General features: G+C 49.7%; 1 protein-coding gene across 2 annotated transcripts in view; it reads left to right on the top strand.

Moving 5' to 3' along the window:
* RENBP (renin binding protein) overlaps positions 1 to 15,618 on the top strand; it is a 265,373-nt gene that overhangs the window by 175,233 nt on the left and 74,522 nt on the right. The window contains exons 1-2 of one of the 2 annotated variants that reach the window (XR_015050469.1): positions 6,119 to 10,322; positions 10,628 to 10,710. Coding sequence is in view for 1 of the 2 variants with exons in the window: in XM_085850749.1 (XP_085706875.1) it covers positions 10,628 to 10,709 (82 nt within the window). In the remaining variant the exon portion in view is untranslated. Of the gene's footprint in view, positions 1 to 6,118; positions 10,323 to 10,627; positions 10,711 to 15,618 lie in introns of those variants that run through there. The other variant, XM_085850749.1, reaches the window with a different exon arrangement.

Genomic DNA, 15,618 nt, shown 5'->3' with positions numbered 1-15,618 from the left:
TGGACAGCACAAAAGTGGGCGTGTGTCGTTTTTGATCCATTTTTGAAGCAGAAAATCCGTGGTTTTGTACACGCTGTTCGGCGCGCGCCCTGCACGAGTCCAACACCGGTACCCACAAGCGGCGCAAGAACGGTGGCGATGCGACGGTTGCGAGGTGTGACGTGAAGCGGCGCCGCGGTGGGTGGTTGATGTGGTTGGTGGTGGTAACAATGGCGGTTGGTCCAAAATAAAGATAGTAAAAGAAAAACGGCTATCCTGAAGAGTCGCAGCACGCATAAATGACATGTATTCCCACTAGACAACGGGTTTGGGCCTAACTACACATGTACTTACCGAGATATCTCACCTAAGGGACCTGAATGGTGGTTTGCGAATTTGGTAACCACAACACTACCCCCTCCCCTTTTTACAGACTCGTCCCGAGTCGTCAAATTTTCGTGTGCCATCATGTGTAGTTTTCCCCGAGTACATTTTATCTACGGATCCCTGAGTGCGACATTCATGGTATTCGTGTCCCCAAAATAAATAACCTGAGGGCTGCGTAACTACCTAAACAAACTCACTCACACGGACGACTTAAATAAAATTGCCGGCGCTAGGACAGACATGCCGGGGGCGCACTCATATTTACAGTACATCTTACCTTAACTTACAAATTTTACACTAAACCATGGCCCAGGATCATTGAACTCTGCAAAAGAAAAGCAGTTAACAGGGAGCCAGGCTGCTCGCATGCAGTCTCTGGCTCAAAACAATGCAGGTGACAGGGAACGTGGCTGGCTGCTCACACGCAGTCCAAGGCCTTCCTTTTTGAACTGAACGCAGTGAACCACAACGGTGCATGGGCTGCACAAATGCAGTCTCCGTGCCAGCTCAAGTGGCACACGCAATGAACACAACGAATGGATGGATGAACACAAACACTGTGCACGGGCCGCCACTGCAGGCCCGTGTTGTAGCTGCCAACAGGGCAGTTCTCGCAGCTTGCAAACTGTTGCCTTGCGGATCCTGGCGCACATGGAAATGAACAGGGGGGGGGGGCAAAGCAAAAATTGAACGGGGCTGGTTAACATGGGCAGTGGGCATGGCATGGCAAAGGTGATCAGGCAAACACAGCCCGCAGAAGAAGGCCGCTGCAGGCAAACACAGCCCGCAGAAGAAGGCCGCTGCAGGCAAACACAGCCCGCAGATGAACTGGCCGGCACAGGCCTTGAAGTACCACAGCTGCAGATGATCCGGCCGGCACAGGCCTTGCAGCAACACAACAGCTGCCGACGATCCAGCCGGCACAGGCCTTGAAGCAAAACACGGCCAGCCGATGGCACAGGCCTTGCAGCAAAACAACAGCTGCCGATGAAGTTGGTCGGCCTCCGCCTTGAAGCAAAACACGGCCAGCCGATGAAGTTGGCCAGCCTTTGCCGTTCCGTGGAGGTTGGTGGAGGGAGTGCGGTGGTGCTGGCCACTTGGAAGGCGGGCTCGGACCTACCTACTTGTCTCCCTCCCAACCTATCGCCTTTGCCTGTCACTGTACATACCCACTCCCTTAATTTGTCAAACCCCAATTTAGCCCCAACTTATTTTTTTATTATTATTATTTTTTCTTTTACTTCCCCACTATGAATCGTCCCCTAACCCCCTTTATCGTCCTTGTTCGGCTAACCTATCCTGTCACCTAGCCTACTCCCAACCCCTACGTTCCCTTCCCGGAGGGGAATAAGGGAGAGCTAACGTCCTGTGTCGAGGCCCAACGAAGCCTCAGAATGGCCTCCCCAGAGTTCAGCAATCTATAACCAAAGTGGGTCCAGCGGCCCACAACGAGAGCGAGGGGATGGATGGTGCGGAGGGGTACACTTCCTATTCTACCCTATCCATTTAACTGCTAAACTACCCCGGGGCTTTCAACAAGCGCCTCTCGCTTAAACTATTGGTTCTATAAACCCAGATTCCCGTCGCCTGTGTTGGTGTCCTCACAATTTCGGGCCTCGCCCCCCAATTTTCGCTCCGTGCCCTCACACGGTCTCCTGGCTGGGACACGTGGCTCCCTTTGGCAGGCACGACCCTCTGCCGAATCTCCCGCTATGGCACCCCCGGGCACTACACTGCCTCCGAGCCTACCAGCTCCCGAACACCGGGGAGTGCCCCCCATGGCACCTCCCCTGAAACGCACACGTGGCAGGCTGGCTTCCCAGGCCCCTTTCCGAGGGTCACCCTTGCCCACAACACTGCCCACGCGGCTAATGGCGCCCCGGGCCCCCGCACCAAGCAGGCGCACCCGTGCCCACTACGCTATCCCGGCCCCCCATGGACCCTTGGCCTACCACGGCCGACTAGCCTGGTGCCCGGGGTACCCACTCAGCGTTACTCACCTTTCGCAGCCACGCTCCCAAGCCCGTCAACAGGGCTCCTGCACCCCTCCAAACGGGTTTCGAGCCTACATTCCCACCAACAGCAAAACGACCTCCATTTTTGTTAATTTGACTAACCCAGCTAACTCACTTTACTCTGACCCCGGGGTCCCTTGGGCGGGAGTCACTCCTCCCCCCAATCACTCATCGCACCATGCATTCCCCATTCGCTCCATACACACAGACCCGCTGGCCTCACTCACTCGCCAAGTACTCACCTCACAACTCACCAACTACTCTTCAACACACACACCACTGAACTCTGCCATCCTCCTAACTACCTCCCCTAACTTACTCGTGCTCCCACGTCGTCCCTTAAACTATAGCACGTTCCATTTAACCTACGTAGCTAAGCTACGTCCCCACTACACATTCACTGTCAGTCACTGTCTCCAAATAAATCATTTTATTTCCCAACCTAAATCTGGCTACAATCCCTCTAACTAATCCATTCCACGGACTCCATGAGGACTTACCCCTGCCCCATGGAGTCGGTCTAGCTAAGCTAACCCTTCCCCCTAACTAGTTTTCATCCTGTGCCCAGGGTCAAGGGGGTCTTCCACCCTTTGCCCAGGAATCCTGTGCACCCAAAAGTGAGGCTTGTTGTTTTTTTTTGTTTTTTTTCCATGCGCAGCACCTGCGCGGCAACTCAGAGCTCGCGCACTTTACACCTGCCCGTGACGTCATGCAGCTGCACGTGTTCCTCGTCCCTCCTTGGACGGTGCCATCCGGCAGGGATACCCCTCCTGCCGGCAGGGATACCACTCCTGCCGGATTCCAACCCCACTTGCAGCCATGGCGTCACCGTGCGCATAAAAAAACACACAAGCCCCACGTCTCGAGGGGTTCCCCACGCGAACACGTGTGCTTTGTCCGTTGGAGCTTAACACACACGATCGCGTGGAGAACCCGTCCGGTCCAAATCCGTAGTCCTGCCTAAACTTTGTCCGTCCGCGGGATCGGCAAATCCACCGCTGGCGTTTCCGGACCGGGACTTCACTCTCGCAAGCGAGCACGTGGTGGTCTCGTGCGTAGCACAGCACGAACCGCGTGCTCACTGCTGGGTGAACCCGGCACGGTCCCCGAAACAACTACAGCCGCTACTCGGCTTTCTTTTCTCACATGTCGCCGTCGTCGCCTCCATTCCACCCACGCACACCTGCGTGTAACGACGCACACAGTCCACTCCATTACATTCACACCGGGAGACGCGGCTGCGTGCTCCCGCATGCCAACCGACATCTCCCTCACATACCGCTCTCTCACACACACGGTCTCCCTTGCACACGGCCGTTCACTCACGCATGCTACCTCTCTCGCACACGTGGCTCCACGCACTCGCGGCCTTTCACTCACTCGTAGTGCCTCACTCAAACACCGTGCCTCACTCACACACGCGGGGGCACTCACCCGCGGTGCCTCACTCACACACGCGGGGGCACTCAACCGCGGTTCCTCATCCACACTCCGTGCCTCACTCACACACGCGGGGGCACTCAACCGCGGTGCCTCATCCACACACCGTGAAATGAGAGCGAGAGATGAACCTTCAGAGTTTAGGCTTTATTCCATTTGATTGGAGCCGCTTCTGTGGGCACACCAGGAAATACAGGTTCAGCTAGGAGTACATAAGCAGTAACGTATACATGTGCAGTTAACCATTGCAGACTAAATCCGCGTAAGCACGGAGTTCGATATAATCTCCATTCTCACCAGTCAATGAGCACCTTCAGTTAACGAGCATCAAGTGGACAGCCGATGTCAATAGCAATGCCCCGGGGACAATCACTCGTGCCGCAGAGAGACATCCCCTTATACGCGAGACGCACAACATGTGATCCCGCGTCATGTCCCTCGATTCACGTTAATTCACCACACACCGTCCCTCACTCACACACGCGGGGGCACTCAACCGCGGTGCCTCATCCACACACGGTGCCTCACCCACACACGCGGGGGCACTAACCCGCGGTGCCTCACTCACACTGGCGGGGGCACTCAACTGCGGTGCCTCATCCACACACACGGCCTCTTCCACACACGGTGCCTCATCCACACACGGCGTGCTGGGAAGCACGGACTCTGGCACCATCGCCACCACACCACTCACACACGGGGTCACTTCCACACACGGGGACGCACTCACCCCTTGCACCACACACACAGGGACAACTACACTGGGGATTTGTGTCCCCACAAGGGTCTCCGGGGCCTCTACACCCCCCAAGCTCTCCGTGCACCTGTCCACAGCACCCGTCCCCTCAACCTCGCGAAGCACGACCGAACTCACCTGGTCGTGACTCGCCTCAAGGGGGCATCCTCCCTCCCCTCGTTCCTGGAGGAGGCCATCCAGGTGCTCGCACTGGGTCCCTACATGCTCCGCGAGCTCAACCTCACTATCCTCCACTACCTCCGTGTGTGTGTGTGCGTCACTTACCCCGTCTTCATCGTGTAGCCTTTCCTCTATTTTTTCTATCTCCCGTGTCTCTATACATTTATGAGTTTCTGTCGTCGTCACCTCGTGTCTCGTCTCACACGTTTTGGTCTCCCCATTTAATTTTTCCCTTTTGGTCACCGTCGATTCTTCTGTCACGACCCTCGCCCAACACGCCCCCCGAATTATTTTTTTACCCGCCTCCACCGCGGGCCTGTCAGCCGTTGCACCCCCTTCCAGCTCGTTTGCTCCCACACGTGGAGTCGCCATTCCCAGCTCCCTGGTCACGGCCTTCATGCCCGCCTGCAGGCATCGGCCCATGTTCTGCGTCTCACACCGCAGCTCTTTCATTTCTTCCTTCATGTTTGTTTCCATTCCGTTCATTTGTTGTGTATTCGCATCCAATTTTTGTGTATTCGCATCCATCTTTTCGTTCATTTGTTGTGTATTCGCATCCAATTTTTGTGTATTCGCATCCATCTTCGTTTTTACTTCGTCCATTTGCTTGTTCATGTTCGCATTCATCTTCGCTGTCATTTCCGCATTCATTTGTGCCAGCATGGTGAATAGCTGGGCCATGTCGGGTGCGCTTGGGTGAGCCGTTTCGGCAGGGGTCAGGGAAGGGTTTTGGTGGAGAGGGGGAGGGGAGGTGTCATACACCGCGGCCGCTGCCGCACCCATTTCGGGCTCTGGGTTCAGTTGGGCGAGTCCGTGTTCCTGCACAATCAACATTTCCTGCACGGGGATTCCATCCTGGACCATGGACTCTACATTACTACACATATACATTTCTAATACCCCCGGCTCCCGCTCGCCTTGAGACGCCATCTTGCTTCTCTTAAAGGGTTAATTTTGCTCGCTCGTAATTTGGAGGGAATCGGGGGTCGCTTCTCTCACCCCTGGACCGATTCCCGTGAATTTAGCTGGAGACAGGAGAGCCCGTTTTCCTGTTCTCCGATACCAGTGCCGCGAGGAGGGCGATGGATTTGTATCGCACGACCTGACACCAGTGTTGCGAATTCGCGCCCGCCGGCGTGCTGACGGCCACGTAACTCGAATCGCGGCACGTCGCCCACCGGACGGACAATCCAGTCGTGACCCTCTCGGACTAACGCCGGGAACCAGTCACGGGTGGACCTTTCGGTCTCACCGCGATCGAGCCAATCAGCCCCCGCGTGGGATAGGGTTGCTCGCCAAATTCGACCTACCTAAGTACCCACACGGAGGGTAGACCGGGCGGTCGCACCTCGCCGCAGGTCGACTTCGGACACGGGCCACTTAAGCGACCCGTTCCGTACTATCGGGATAACCGAGCGGTGTTATTCGTCGACCTCGACGGTTCGATTAATTATCGGGCGTATTCAGCCCACTACCAACCCTTTACGTGAAGCAAGATGAGGATTCAATGAAAGAAATGACGAAGCGAAGCGGGAAACAGTTCAACACAAAGCACATTTATTCGCGATGAACGGAAAGCACACATATTCAATTCCACCAAAAGCACATAGAAAAGAAAAACACAATGCAATTTACACAAAAAGCAAATGCGACAATGCAGATCTAATACCGATTACGCGAGCACACGGCAACACTTATACAATTTTACTTCACAGACGGCGCCGCCAACACATATCCAAAACCAAGGAAAAGAAAAGAGAACCCTCAAGGATGAGGCGGGCCTGAGGCCGAGACCGGGTCGGGCCTACCCGTCTGGTGATGAGACGCGGAGCGGCGATGGTGCCTCAACTCCGCGGGCCTCGCGGGCAGTGTCTGGTAGGGGGTGGGAAAGGGGCCCCCTTGGTCGCACTATCTCAGCGCGGGGGGAAACAGGAGGGGGGTTGCTGATGCTCGGGGTATAGAGGATTCCTATTCTGCCTCGAGTCCCGCGACGAGCGTCTCCACCTCGGCCAGGTCGCGCTGTCGGCCTCCCTGGGGTGCAGCTCCCTGCACGACGCGAGCACCCCCTCGTCTGCCATCGCCGCCTCTCCACAGCTCCGTCCCCTCCGCTCCGACTCCAACGCACACGACGGCGACCAGCTCCTTTTTGCTCCTTCTTCCCAACTCCACCGCCCGCGAAGTCTTAACTCTCTGTTCCGACTTGACTGACGAACGCGGTCGCTTTTATAAGCCCCGTGGCTTCGCTCTCTCAGCTTTGACCCCCTCCCTTCGACCTTTCACCTCGCTCCCCATTGGCCCGAGAAGAAGTGGGCGTGAATGCTTTTTGATCCATAAATTTGCATATATCGATCGCCCTCCAACGCCCTGGAGGCGGGGCCAAATCGCCCCTCGCTCACCGATTGGACGGCACAAAAGTGGGCGTGTGTCGTTTTTGATCCGTTTTTGAAGCAGAAAATCCGTGGTTTTTTACACGCTGTTCGGCGCGCGCCCTGCACGAGTCCAACACCGGTACCCACAGCGGGGCAAGAACGGTGGCGATGCGACGGTTGCGAGGTGTGATGTGAAGCGGCGCCGCGGTGGGTGGTTGATGTGGTTGGTGGTGGTAACAATGGCGGTTGGTCCAAAATAAAGATAGTAAAAGAAAAACGGCTATCCTGAAGAGTCGCAGCACGCATAAATGACATGTATTCCCACTAGACAACGGGTTTGGGCCTAACTACACATGTACTTACCGAGATATCTCACCTAAGGGACCTGAATGGTGGTTTGCGAATTTGGTAACCACAACAATATATACATACACACACAGTACAGTCAACCCCGCTTTATCGCGGTTCACCTATCGCTCCCCTGGTTCATCGCGGGTTTTCCCTTGGAACGTAACTAATTTTTTCTGCGGATTCCCCCGGTACATCACGGTAATAATATGTAAAAAATAAATTATTTAAGCAATAAATTATAACGTGTGGCGCTCGAAAAAAAATGCCATTCAAGGCGATCATCGAGGAGAAGGGGTACAGGCCAGAACAAGTTTTCAACATGGATGAGACTGCCTTATTCTGGAAAAAAAATGCCATCCAGAACGTTTATCATGATGGAGGAAGCCCAAGCCCCTGGATTCAAAGCTCAGAAGGACCGATTAACCCTGATAATTTGTGGCAATGCTGCTGGGTTCATGTTGAAGACAGGGCTAATTTACAAGTCTGCGAACCCGAGGGCCATGAAAAACAAAAATAAAAACCTGCTGTCAGTCCACTGGATGCACAACCCCAAGGCCTGGATTACGAAAATTCTTACATCCGATTGGTTCCATCAGTGCTTCATCCCTCAAGCCAAAATGTACCTCAGCATCCATGGAATGGAGTTTAAGGTGCTGCTGCTGATGGACAACGCTGGAGGCCACCCACTGGATTTATCCTACGATGGAGTGCAGATCGAGTTCCTCCCGGCAAACACAACATCCCTCATCCAACTTATGGATCAAGGCGTCATCCACACCTTCAAGGCGCTTTATATTCGCAACGCCCTGCAGCACCTCGTGGAGGCCATGGATTCCGATGACCATTTTTCTCTGAGGGCGTATTGGCGTGATTTCACGATAGCAACGTGTCTCCAAATAATTCAGAAGGCTGTACAAGAAATGAAAAAAGAAACCTTAAACGCCTGTTGGAAGAAGCTGTGGCCAGAATGCGTCCACGAATACAAGGCCTTTTCTCCAGACGAAATTCACCATTCGGCAATCGATAAGGCGGTCAAGCTGGCGAAGATTCTAGGAGGAGAAGGATTCAACGACATGACGCACGACGAAGTGAATGACCTCATCGAAACCAACTCTGACCCATTAACGGACGAGGATTTGGCTGAGCTTACGAAGTCTGCAAGCGAGGAGGAGGAGGAACAATCTGATCCATCATGGGAGGAGGACGACGACGAAGGCCAATCACTTGAACGCTTAGCAACAATGGCGAGAACGGCCAAAGAATTGCAGGGGATGGCTGAAGCATGTAATCCCTCTATGGTTTGGGCGTTGCAATTCAAGAACGCTATTGATGGCGCAATGGAAACCTATAAAACTCTCCTCACCACCATGAAGAAACAATGCCAGCAACTGCCCATCACAATGTTTTTGCAATGTAACTGAGTTTACAGTAAGCATTTTTATGCTTGCAAATGTTTTTTTTTTGTGTTTAATTGAGATTAAAAATGTGTTTTGTGGAGGTGTCCATTCATCACGGATTTTCACTTACCATAGGAGGGTTTGGAACGTAACCCCCGCGATAAACGGGGGATTACTGTATATCAATTTTCGTCCAATTGTCATCCGATTGACCTGAGCTTTGATTAAGATTGTCATTTTAAATGTTGATCAAATGGAAAATTTGATGTATCCATGGCAACCTTTGGAGAGGGGTGGATTTTGCAAGTATCGTGCTCTGCACAACGTCTTTTTCTTGTTTATTTATTTAACAAAAGCAAAAGAAAACCAGGGATATTATGGACAAATGAAGGAACAGAGTTTTATAACAGATCACTTTTGAATCTACTTAATGATGACAGTGTTACATTGTACAGTGTAATGAAGAAAAGGCTGTTATCCCTGAGCATTTTAATATTTGAAAGACCTAAAATTTTACAGAATTGGGACTTCAAAAATGGGCTTTTATGATGGTGTTGAAGGAATTCTGAATGAGTATAACAATACAGTTTTTAGGTGGGAAAATATTTAAACCAATACAAGTCATTCCAATGGGAGGGAACTGTATCCCTGATATTAGCAGACATTTTCCTTGTTTATTGTGAGTTTTCATTTATGCAGAAGTTGATGACTGAGAAGAAGTTAGGCCTAGCAAAAATATTATCTTCTACATGTCGTTGTATTGATGATATTTGTGTGATTAGTTATAAGGTCTTTGATTGGCTGATTCAAAGGATGTATCTAGAAAGCCTAATAGCAGATATGAGTAGTTGTGATGATGGTGTTGTGGCATATCTGGATGTGTTGGTTAGAGTTGGAAATAATTGTTTTAGTACAAATTTGTATGATAAAATTGATTATATTTGAGTTTTCCTGTTGCCTTGTATATGTTACCATCTAGTAATGTCCCAGTAAAGCTAGGTTACAATGTGTTTTCATCTTTGGTTATTAGATTTGCTAGAATTTGTTCTGTTCAGCATGATTTTGTAGTTTGTGCTAAGAGATGTAGTCATCATGTTAGAGAGGGGTTATTGTGCTCAGAGTTTGATTCGGTCATGTGAGAAGGTTTTTAGAAGTCATTGCGATCTTTTGTTTAAGTTTGGTTGGTTTTCGTGTAAACAGGTCCCGTTGCATTGGAAGTTGTGTGAAAGAATTTAAATAAATTTTTTAAAAGGGAAATAAAAAAAAATCTGTATATTTCATTAATTGTACAACTGTAAGTGTGTTTGTGTTTTCTGTTGGTGTGCATGGTTTTTTCTTGTCCTCATTCTCTCCTTTCTTTCTTTTTCTTTGTCTATGGAGGGATGAATCTTGCAAATCGTTTTTGTAAGGTTCACCTCGATGGGTGTGAGGATCAAGGGATAGCAGCCGAACCCCAAATCCCATCCAGGTTCCTCCTGATATGCCAACACTGTATCTGGTCAATTATTTGAGTACATTTTTCAAACTATGCAAAACCATCAAAATAATTGATAAAATTTGATTGAAAAGGAGATTAACATGAGAAAATGTAAATTCAAACCTGGTGATGTTAGAATTTGCATTTGTTGGTGACATCTTCTTTTGAAAAACCATGTTTTCATGTTTTTGGTTTGTTTGTTTGCTTCTTTTATATTTTATATTGCTAACCCCCTCACCCTCAAAGGAGCTTGATTTTGATTTTTTTTTGCTTTTTGATCTGCTTTGCAATTACAGCGCGATGGCAAAGCGATTCTGGAACATGTGTCACCAGATGGAGCAGAACTCTCTGGGAGCTTTGGACGACTGCAGAACTCAGGTGGCTATGTCCTTGCACTGTACACATGAGTTTGTAAATAGAACCACGGGTATTCTGTGCTGTTTATGTGTCGGCCTGAATTTGGAAATAGAACCATGGGTATTCTGTGCTGTTGCCCCCTCCCATCTCCCCTTCCCACAGACATGTGTTTTGAGCTTGTTGGCCCTAGTCTGTGTGGAGAAGAAGCTCCCGGGAGCTCTGGGAAGGAGCTTCTTCTCCACAGAGACTAGGGCCAACAAGCCCAAACACACGTGTCAGTAGATGTTCCCTTTCCAGAGTGGACTGGTCTATAAAATTGAGAACTAAAAGGGCACTCGGTAGAGCACATACCTCCGCCACGTAATGCCTGATCCATGCGAACATATCGGGCTCATTACATTTTTGAAATGTCATTCTTTTTATTGTTTTTGGTCCAATCTCTCAATGGTGAAGAATCACTTGAAAAATTAAATAATTCTGGTATCCCGATTCGGATTCAGATCTTCACCAAAATCCAAACTCTACATCCTTACCACACACCCAATGTGTACACCAAGTTTCGTCCGAATTCGTCTGCATCTTTTTGAGATATTCGAGGTCCGTCTAAAAAGTAACGGGACGAAGCCAGCTGTGTGTTCTACTTACACAACTTGAATGAACGGGTTGAGTCAGTCTTTCGCAACATTCCAGCAATATATATGATTGGTGATGGTTGACTGCGTCATTGTATGATTTTTTTTACAGGTCGTGCTTTACACGTTGTCTCGTCTGAGTCGTCGTGCAATGAATCGTGAGCAGAGAGCCGATCTGAAGTTTCTGGCAAAAGCTTAGCAAAACACCTTACTTGGCAAAACACCTTCCGAATCCTTCGCGATGCTGCAGCAAGTCTACGGGGAAGAAACAATGTCACATATACGTACATTTGAATGGCACAAGAGATTCATGGATGGAGGTTGAAGATGATCCACGGTCTGCAAGTCCTTCAACGAGCAGAATGGCGGACAACATCGAGCATGTGAAGCAGATGTTGCGCGCAGATCGTCGACTCATGGTGCAGATGATTGCTGAGGAACTTTCCATCAAAAAGGACACTGTCTGGAGCATCATCACAGAAAATCTCGAAATGCGCAAGGTGTGCGCAAAGATGGTTCCCAAGCAGTTGTCCACAAAGGACCAGAAACCAGAAAGGACCAGAAACAGCAAAGAGTCACTGTCTGTCAAGACATTATCGAGCGCCCCGAGGACGATCCAGACCTGCTTGGGAGAGTCATTACTAGCGATGAAGCGTGGATATTTGAATACGATCCCAAAACCAAACAGCAGAGTCGTCAGTGGAAAAGTCCAGCATCACAAAGACCATCATGTGTATATATATGTATATGTATATATATATATATATATATATATATATATATATATATGTATACTGTGTAAATATACACGTATATACATCTATATGTATATATTGTTACGAATTTGGAATTCGATTGCACACAACATACAGGTTCCTTTAGTCAGCTATGTCGATAAGTGCTTGTTCCCTAGATAGCTCACCTTTCATTGTTTAAATGTTCAGAAATCGATTAGATGCGCTGCGGATCAATTTAATAGTTAGGGAACGAATAATGGAGACATCCCTCCCCCTCTTCTGCGAAGAGCAAGAAGAACCCCGGCCGTCCCGCGACTCATGATGTCAACAACTCCCTCCCACCCGTGGCTGAGCGGGGGATGGAGCACAAGGGCATGAGTCATGAGTCACGCCGGGAACGGGGGGAAGGGCGGGAGAAGGATAAGAGGAGATCTTTTCTTTTGTTTGTGGGCAGAGTTGGAGAAGGGAGTTGAGGGGAGTCGTTCAGCAGACCGTCGGGTCCTGCTTGGCTTGCGTTAGGGTTGAGGCCTGCGGAAAATTTTTGCTTCGGCTGGCTCAGTGAGCTTCGACTGAGGCCTGGCTCGGGAGGAGGTTTTTTGGAGGCTTTTTGCTTTGACGGTTTCGTGAGCTTCGGCTTCTGCTTGGCTCGGGAGAGCTTTTTGCTTCAAGCTGCCCTGTTTGGAAGGAAGTTAAGCCAGTCGCTCGGCTCGAGCTGCGAGTGGTGGCTTCTTCTTCTTGGTTCGTGGAGCTCTTTGTTCTCCATTTCGGTTCCCGGCTTGGTGCGACTCATCGACCTCTTCGTGGAGGTGGTTCCTCGGGGAAGCGACGCATCGACGGGAAGGATCGGCGCCTCGTCTCACCAGCACGTGTTGAGAAGCGCGGGAGGATTCGCGGCTCGGCGATTGGATCCAGCTCGCTCTCGCTGGAGCCCGGGTCCGAACAACTTGAAGACCACACGAGGTGGAGAGGTTCGAGATAGGCTCTGGGTTTCAGCTCACCTGTCCTCCGAGCTGGAGCTCGTTATTAAAGGCCTCTGCCACCATTTCTTGGGTGTGTGTGTGCGTACATGTGTCCGTGGGCCCGTCTAATAAGTAGGAACTGCTGTTAAGTGCAAGTGACTGGACATAATAAGTAGACTGTTGTATTTCTTTTGTCGTGCTTTTGTTGCTTGTATAATTGCATATGTGTTTTGCCTTGTTTAATTGCATAGTGCTTTATTATAATAAATGTCCTTGTGTGAATGTAAACCTGTTCGTTGCGTCCATTCCCTCATTGATCTGCCCCATCTTGCACTCGGAATATAGTTGGTTTTTAAATAGCCGGTAAAGTGATCGGGTCCAACGGGACTGTGCGATAATACCATGCTCGGTTATCCCAAAAGGAAGCGAGCTGCTTAAGCGGCTCGTTTCCAAGCGGTCCCGTTGAAGTACAATCTCTCGGTAACCTCCCTGCGCGAATAATTAGGTAAATCGAAGATTTGGCAATCGGACCCTGCAGCGTGGGTGGAGTGCGGACAAGGTTGTGGTGGGATTAAAAACCCACCCGTGACTGGTTTTTGGCGTTGTTCCAGAAAGTCACGACTGGATTGTCCGTTCGGTGGGCGAAGCGACCGCTATTGGCGAGACGCAGTAGCTCGCACGCCGACGGGCAGGAATTCTACAACAATGTATATGTATATATATGTATATATACTGTATATATACTGTATATATATATATATATATATATATATATATATATATTGTTAAGGATTTAGCGGTGGCGGGATTCGCACCCTACTCTTGACAGCCAAATGTTGAAGATTCAGTGTCACTTAACAGCACCGCCATCTCCGTGGTTATAACGCCGGCTGGCTCGGCATAGGTCTCGGGTTACGCGACTCAGATCACGATACCAAAATACACTTGTGCCTTGCCAGCTGGGGAAATAGACCCCGGCTACAGACTGGATTTGTCAGAGACCGAGCGGAGTCCACCAGTCCGTAGCCCGTTTGGGTTTTATATCCAAATCAGGCGGATTATTCCTCTGCACGGCACGAATAAATTCAAGGCGGCAAATCTCGTATAACTCAGCCAGATTTATTGGGGACACATCGGGGAACACAACACAAGCAAAACATTCACGACAATGTTATAATCAATCTATAATCTGCCCGCTCTAAACTAGGGAGCTACGGATTACGGGTTCCGAAGGGAACCCTAGCGAGATAAACCTTAGACAACATGCAGACAAGACACAGAGTACTTGGTGATGCCTCATGGACGAGAGGAAAAGTGTCAAAGGCACGAATGCGGCTCGTGACAAGCCAATGTCAACGGATTTGAGCCCCCAAGCTCAAACACGCAGCGTGGCAAAATGGCGGCGTCCTTTTGTTGCACCGCCCATGCACGCAGCCTCAGCGCGTTCAGCGCCCGTAAGATCGACGGCACAAGAGCGGAAGGTCCACGGTGTGCTCCAGCTGGCTTTCACAAGGTCCAGCATACGAATCCAGGCCTGGCCTGCTCACCAGATCAGGCCAAATTGGGGTGTTGGGCTCCGCAGGCAGATCGACAAACGTGTCGAGCCGTGCCGGGAGCAAAGATAGTCAGAGGCTCCGTCAATGGACTCCGGATCAACCTGTCGAGGACCTCCTCATAAAAGTCGATCGCCGACTTCCCTCATGCAGTACCTCCTGCCTCTTTCACAAAGCAGATCGCAGACTCGACTCTAGCAGCCTCTTGCCTCTCTCACGAAGCAGATTGCAGACAGACACATCCGTCCCTTACACAGCCGATCGCGACTCCCACTCATCGTTTCTCTCCAGCAGAAGGCAAACTGACCTCATACAGTTCCTCCTGCCTTTCGGGGTGGCCATTTTATGAGCCGATCGCAAAAACCCTCATGCAGTTCCTCCTACTGCCGATCGCCCGACTCGACGCTCAGGCAGATCCACCCCTGCCTTTCCGGCACTCGCTCTCCTCGAAGCCGACTGCCACTCTCAGAGCGCTGGGCGGGGACTCGTTCGGAGAGGTGAAGGAAGAAGAAGAAAACCACCTCTCGGCACACCACCACTGTGTGAACAATGAACAGCCTGCTATACATGTAACATCCAATTACCGAACAACCTGGCTAAACATGCATTTAATGGGGGATCTGGGCTAATCCTATATTTAATAAGACGCTCAGGGCCATTTCCGCAACATTATGTATGTATGTATATATGTATATATGTATGGATATATATGTATATATATATATGTATATATATATATATATATATATATATATATATATATATATATATATATATATATATATATATATATATATATATATATATATATATATATATATATATATATATATATATATATATATATATATATATATATATATATATATACATACATATATATATATATATATATATATATATATATATATATTAGGGTGGTCCACAAATATTTTTTTCCGAATTTCCCATGTCCAAAAGGCTTGATTTTGTCCACTACCACGATCGATTTATTCTACAAAATTTCATGGCGATTGGTGTCTAACGGGGTCGCTCAGAAAGTCAACTTT

The sequence above is a fragment of the Eptatretus burgeri genome, chromosome 13 (assembly GCF_056783735.1).
Source record: "Eptatretus burgeri isolate ZD-2024b chromosome 13, Ebu_testis_v1, whole genome shotgun sequence".
In the NCBI taxonomy this organism is placed as follows: domain Eukaryota; kingdom Metazoa; phylum Chordata; class Myxini; order Myxiniformes; family Myxinidae; genus Eptatretus; species Eptatretus burgeri.
This window is presented reverse-complemented; position numbering and strand designations above follow the sequence as displayed.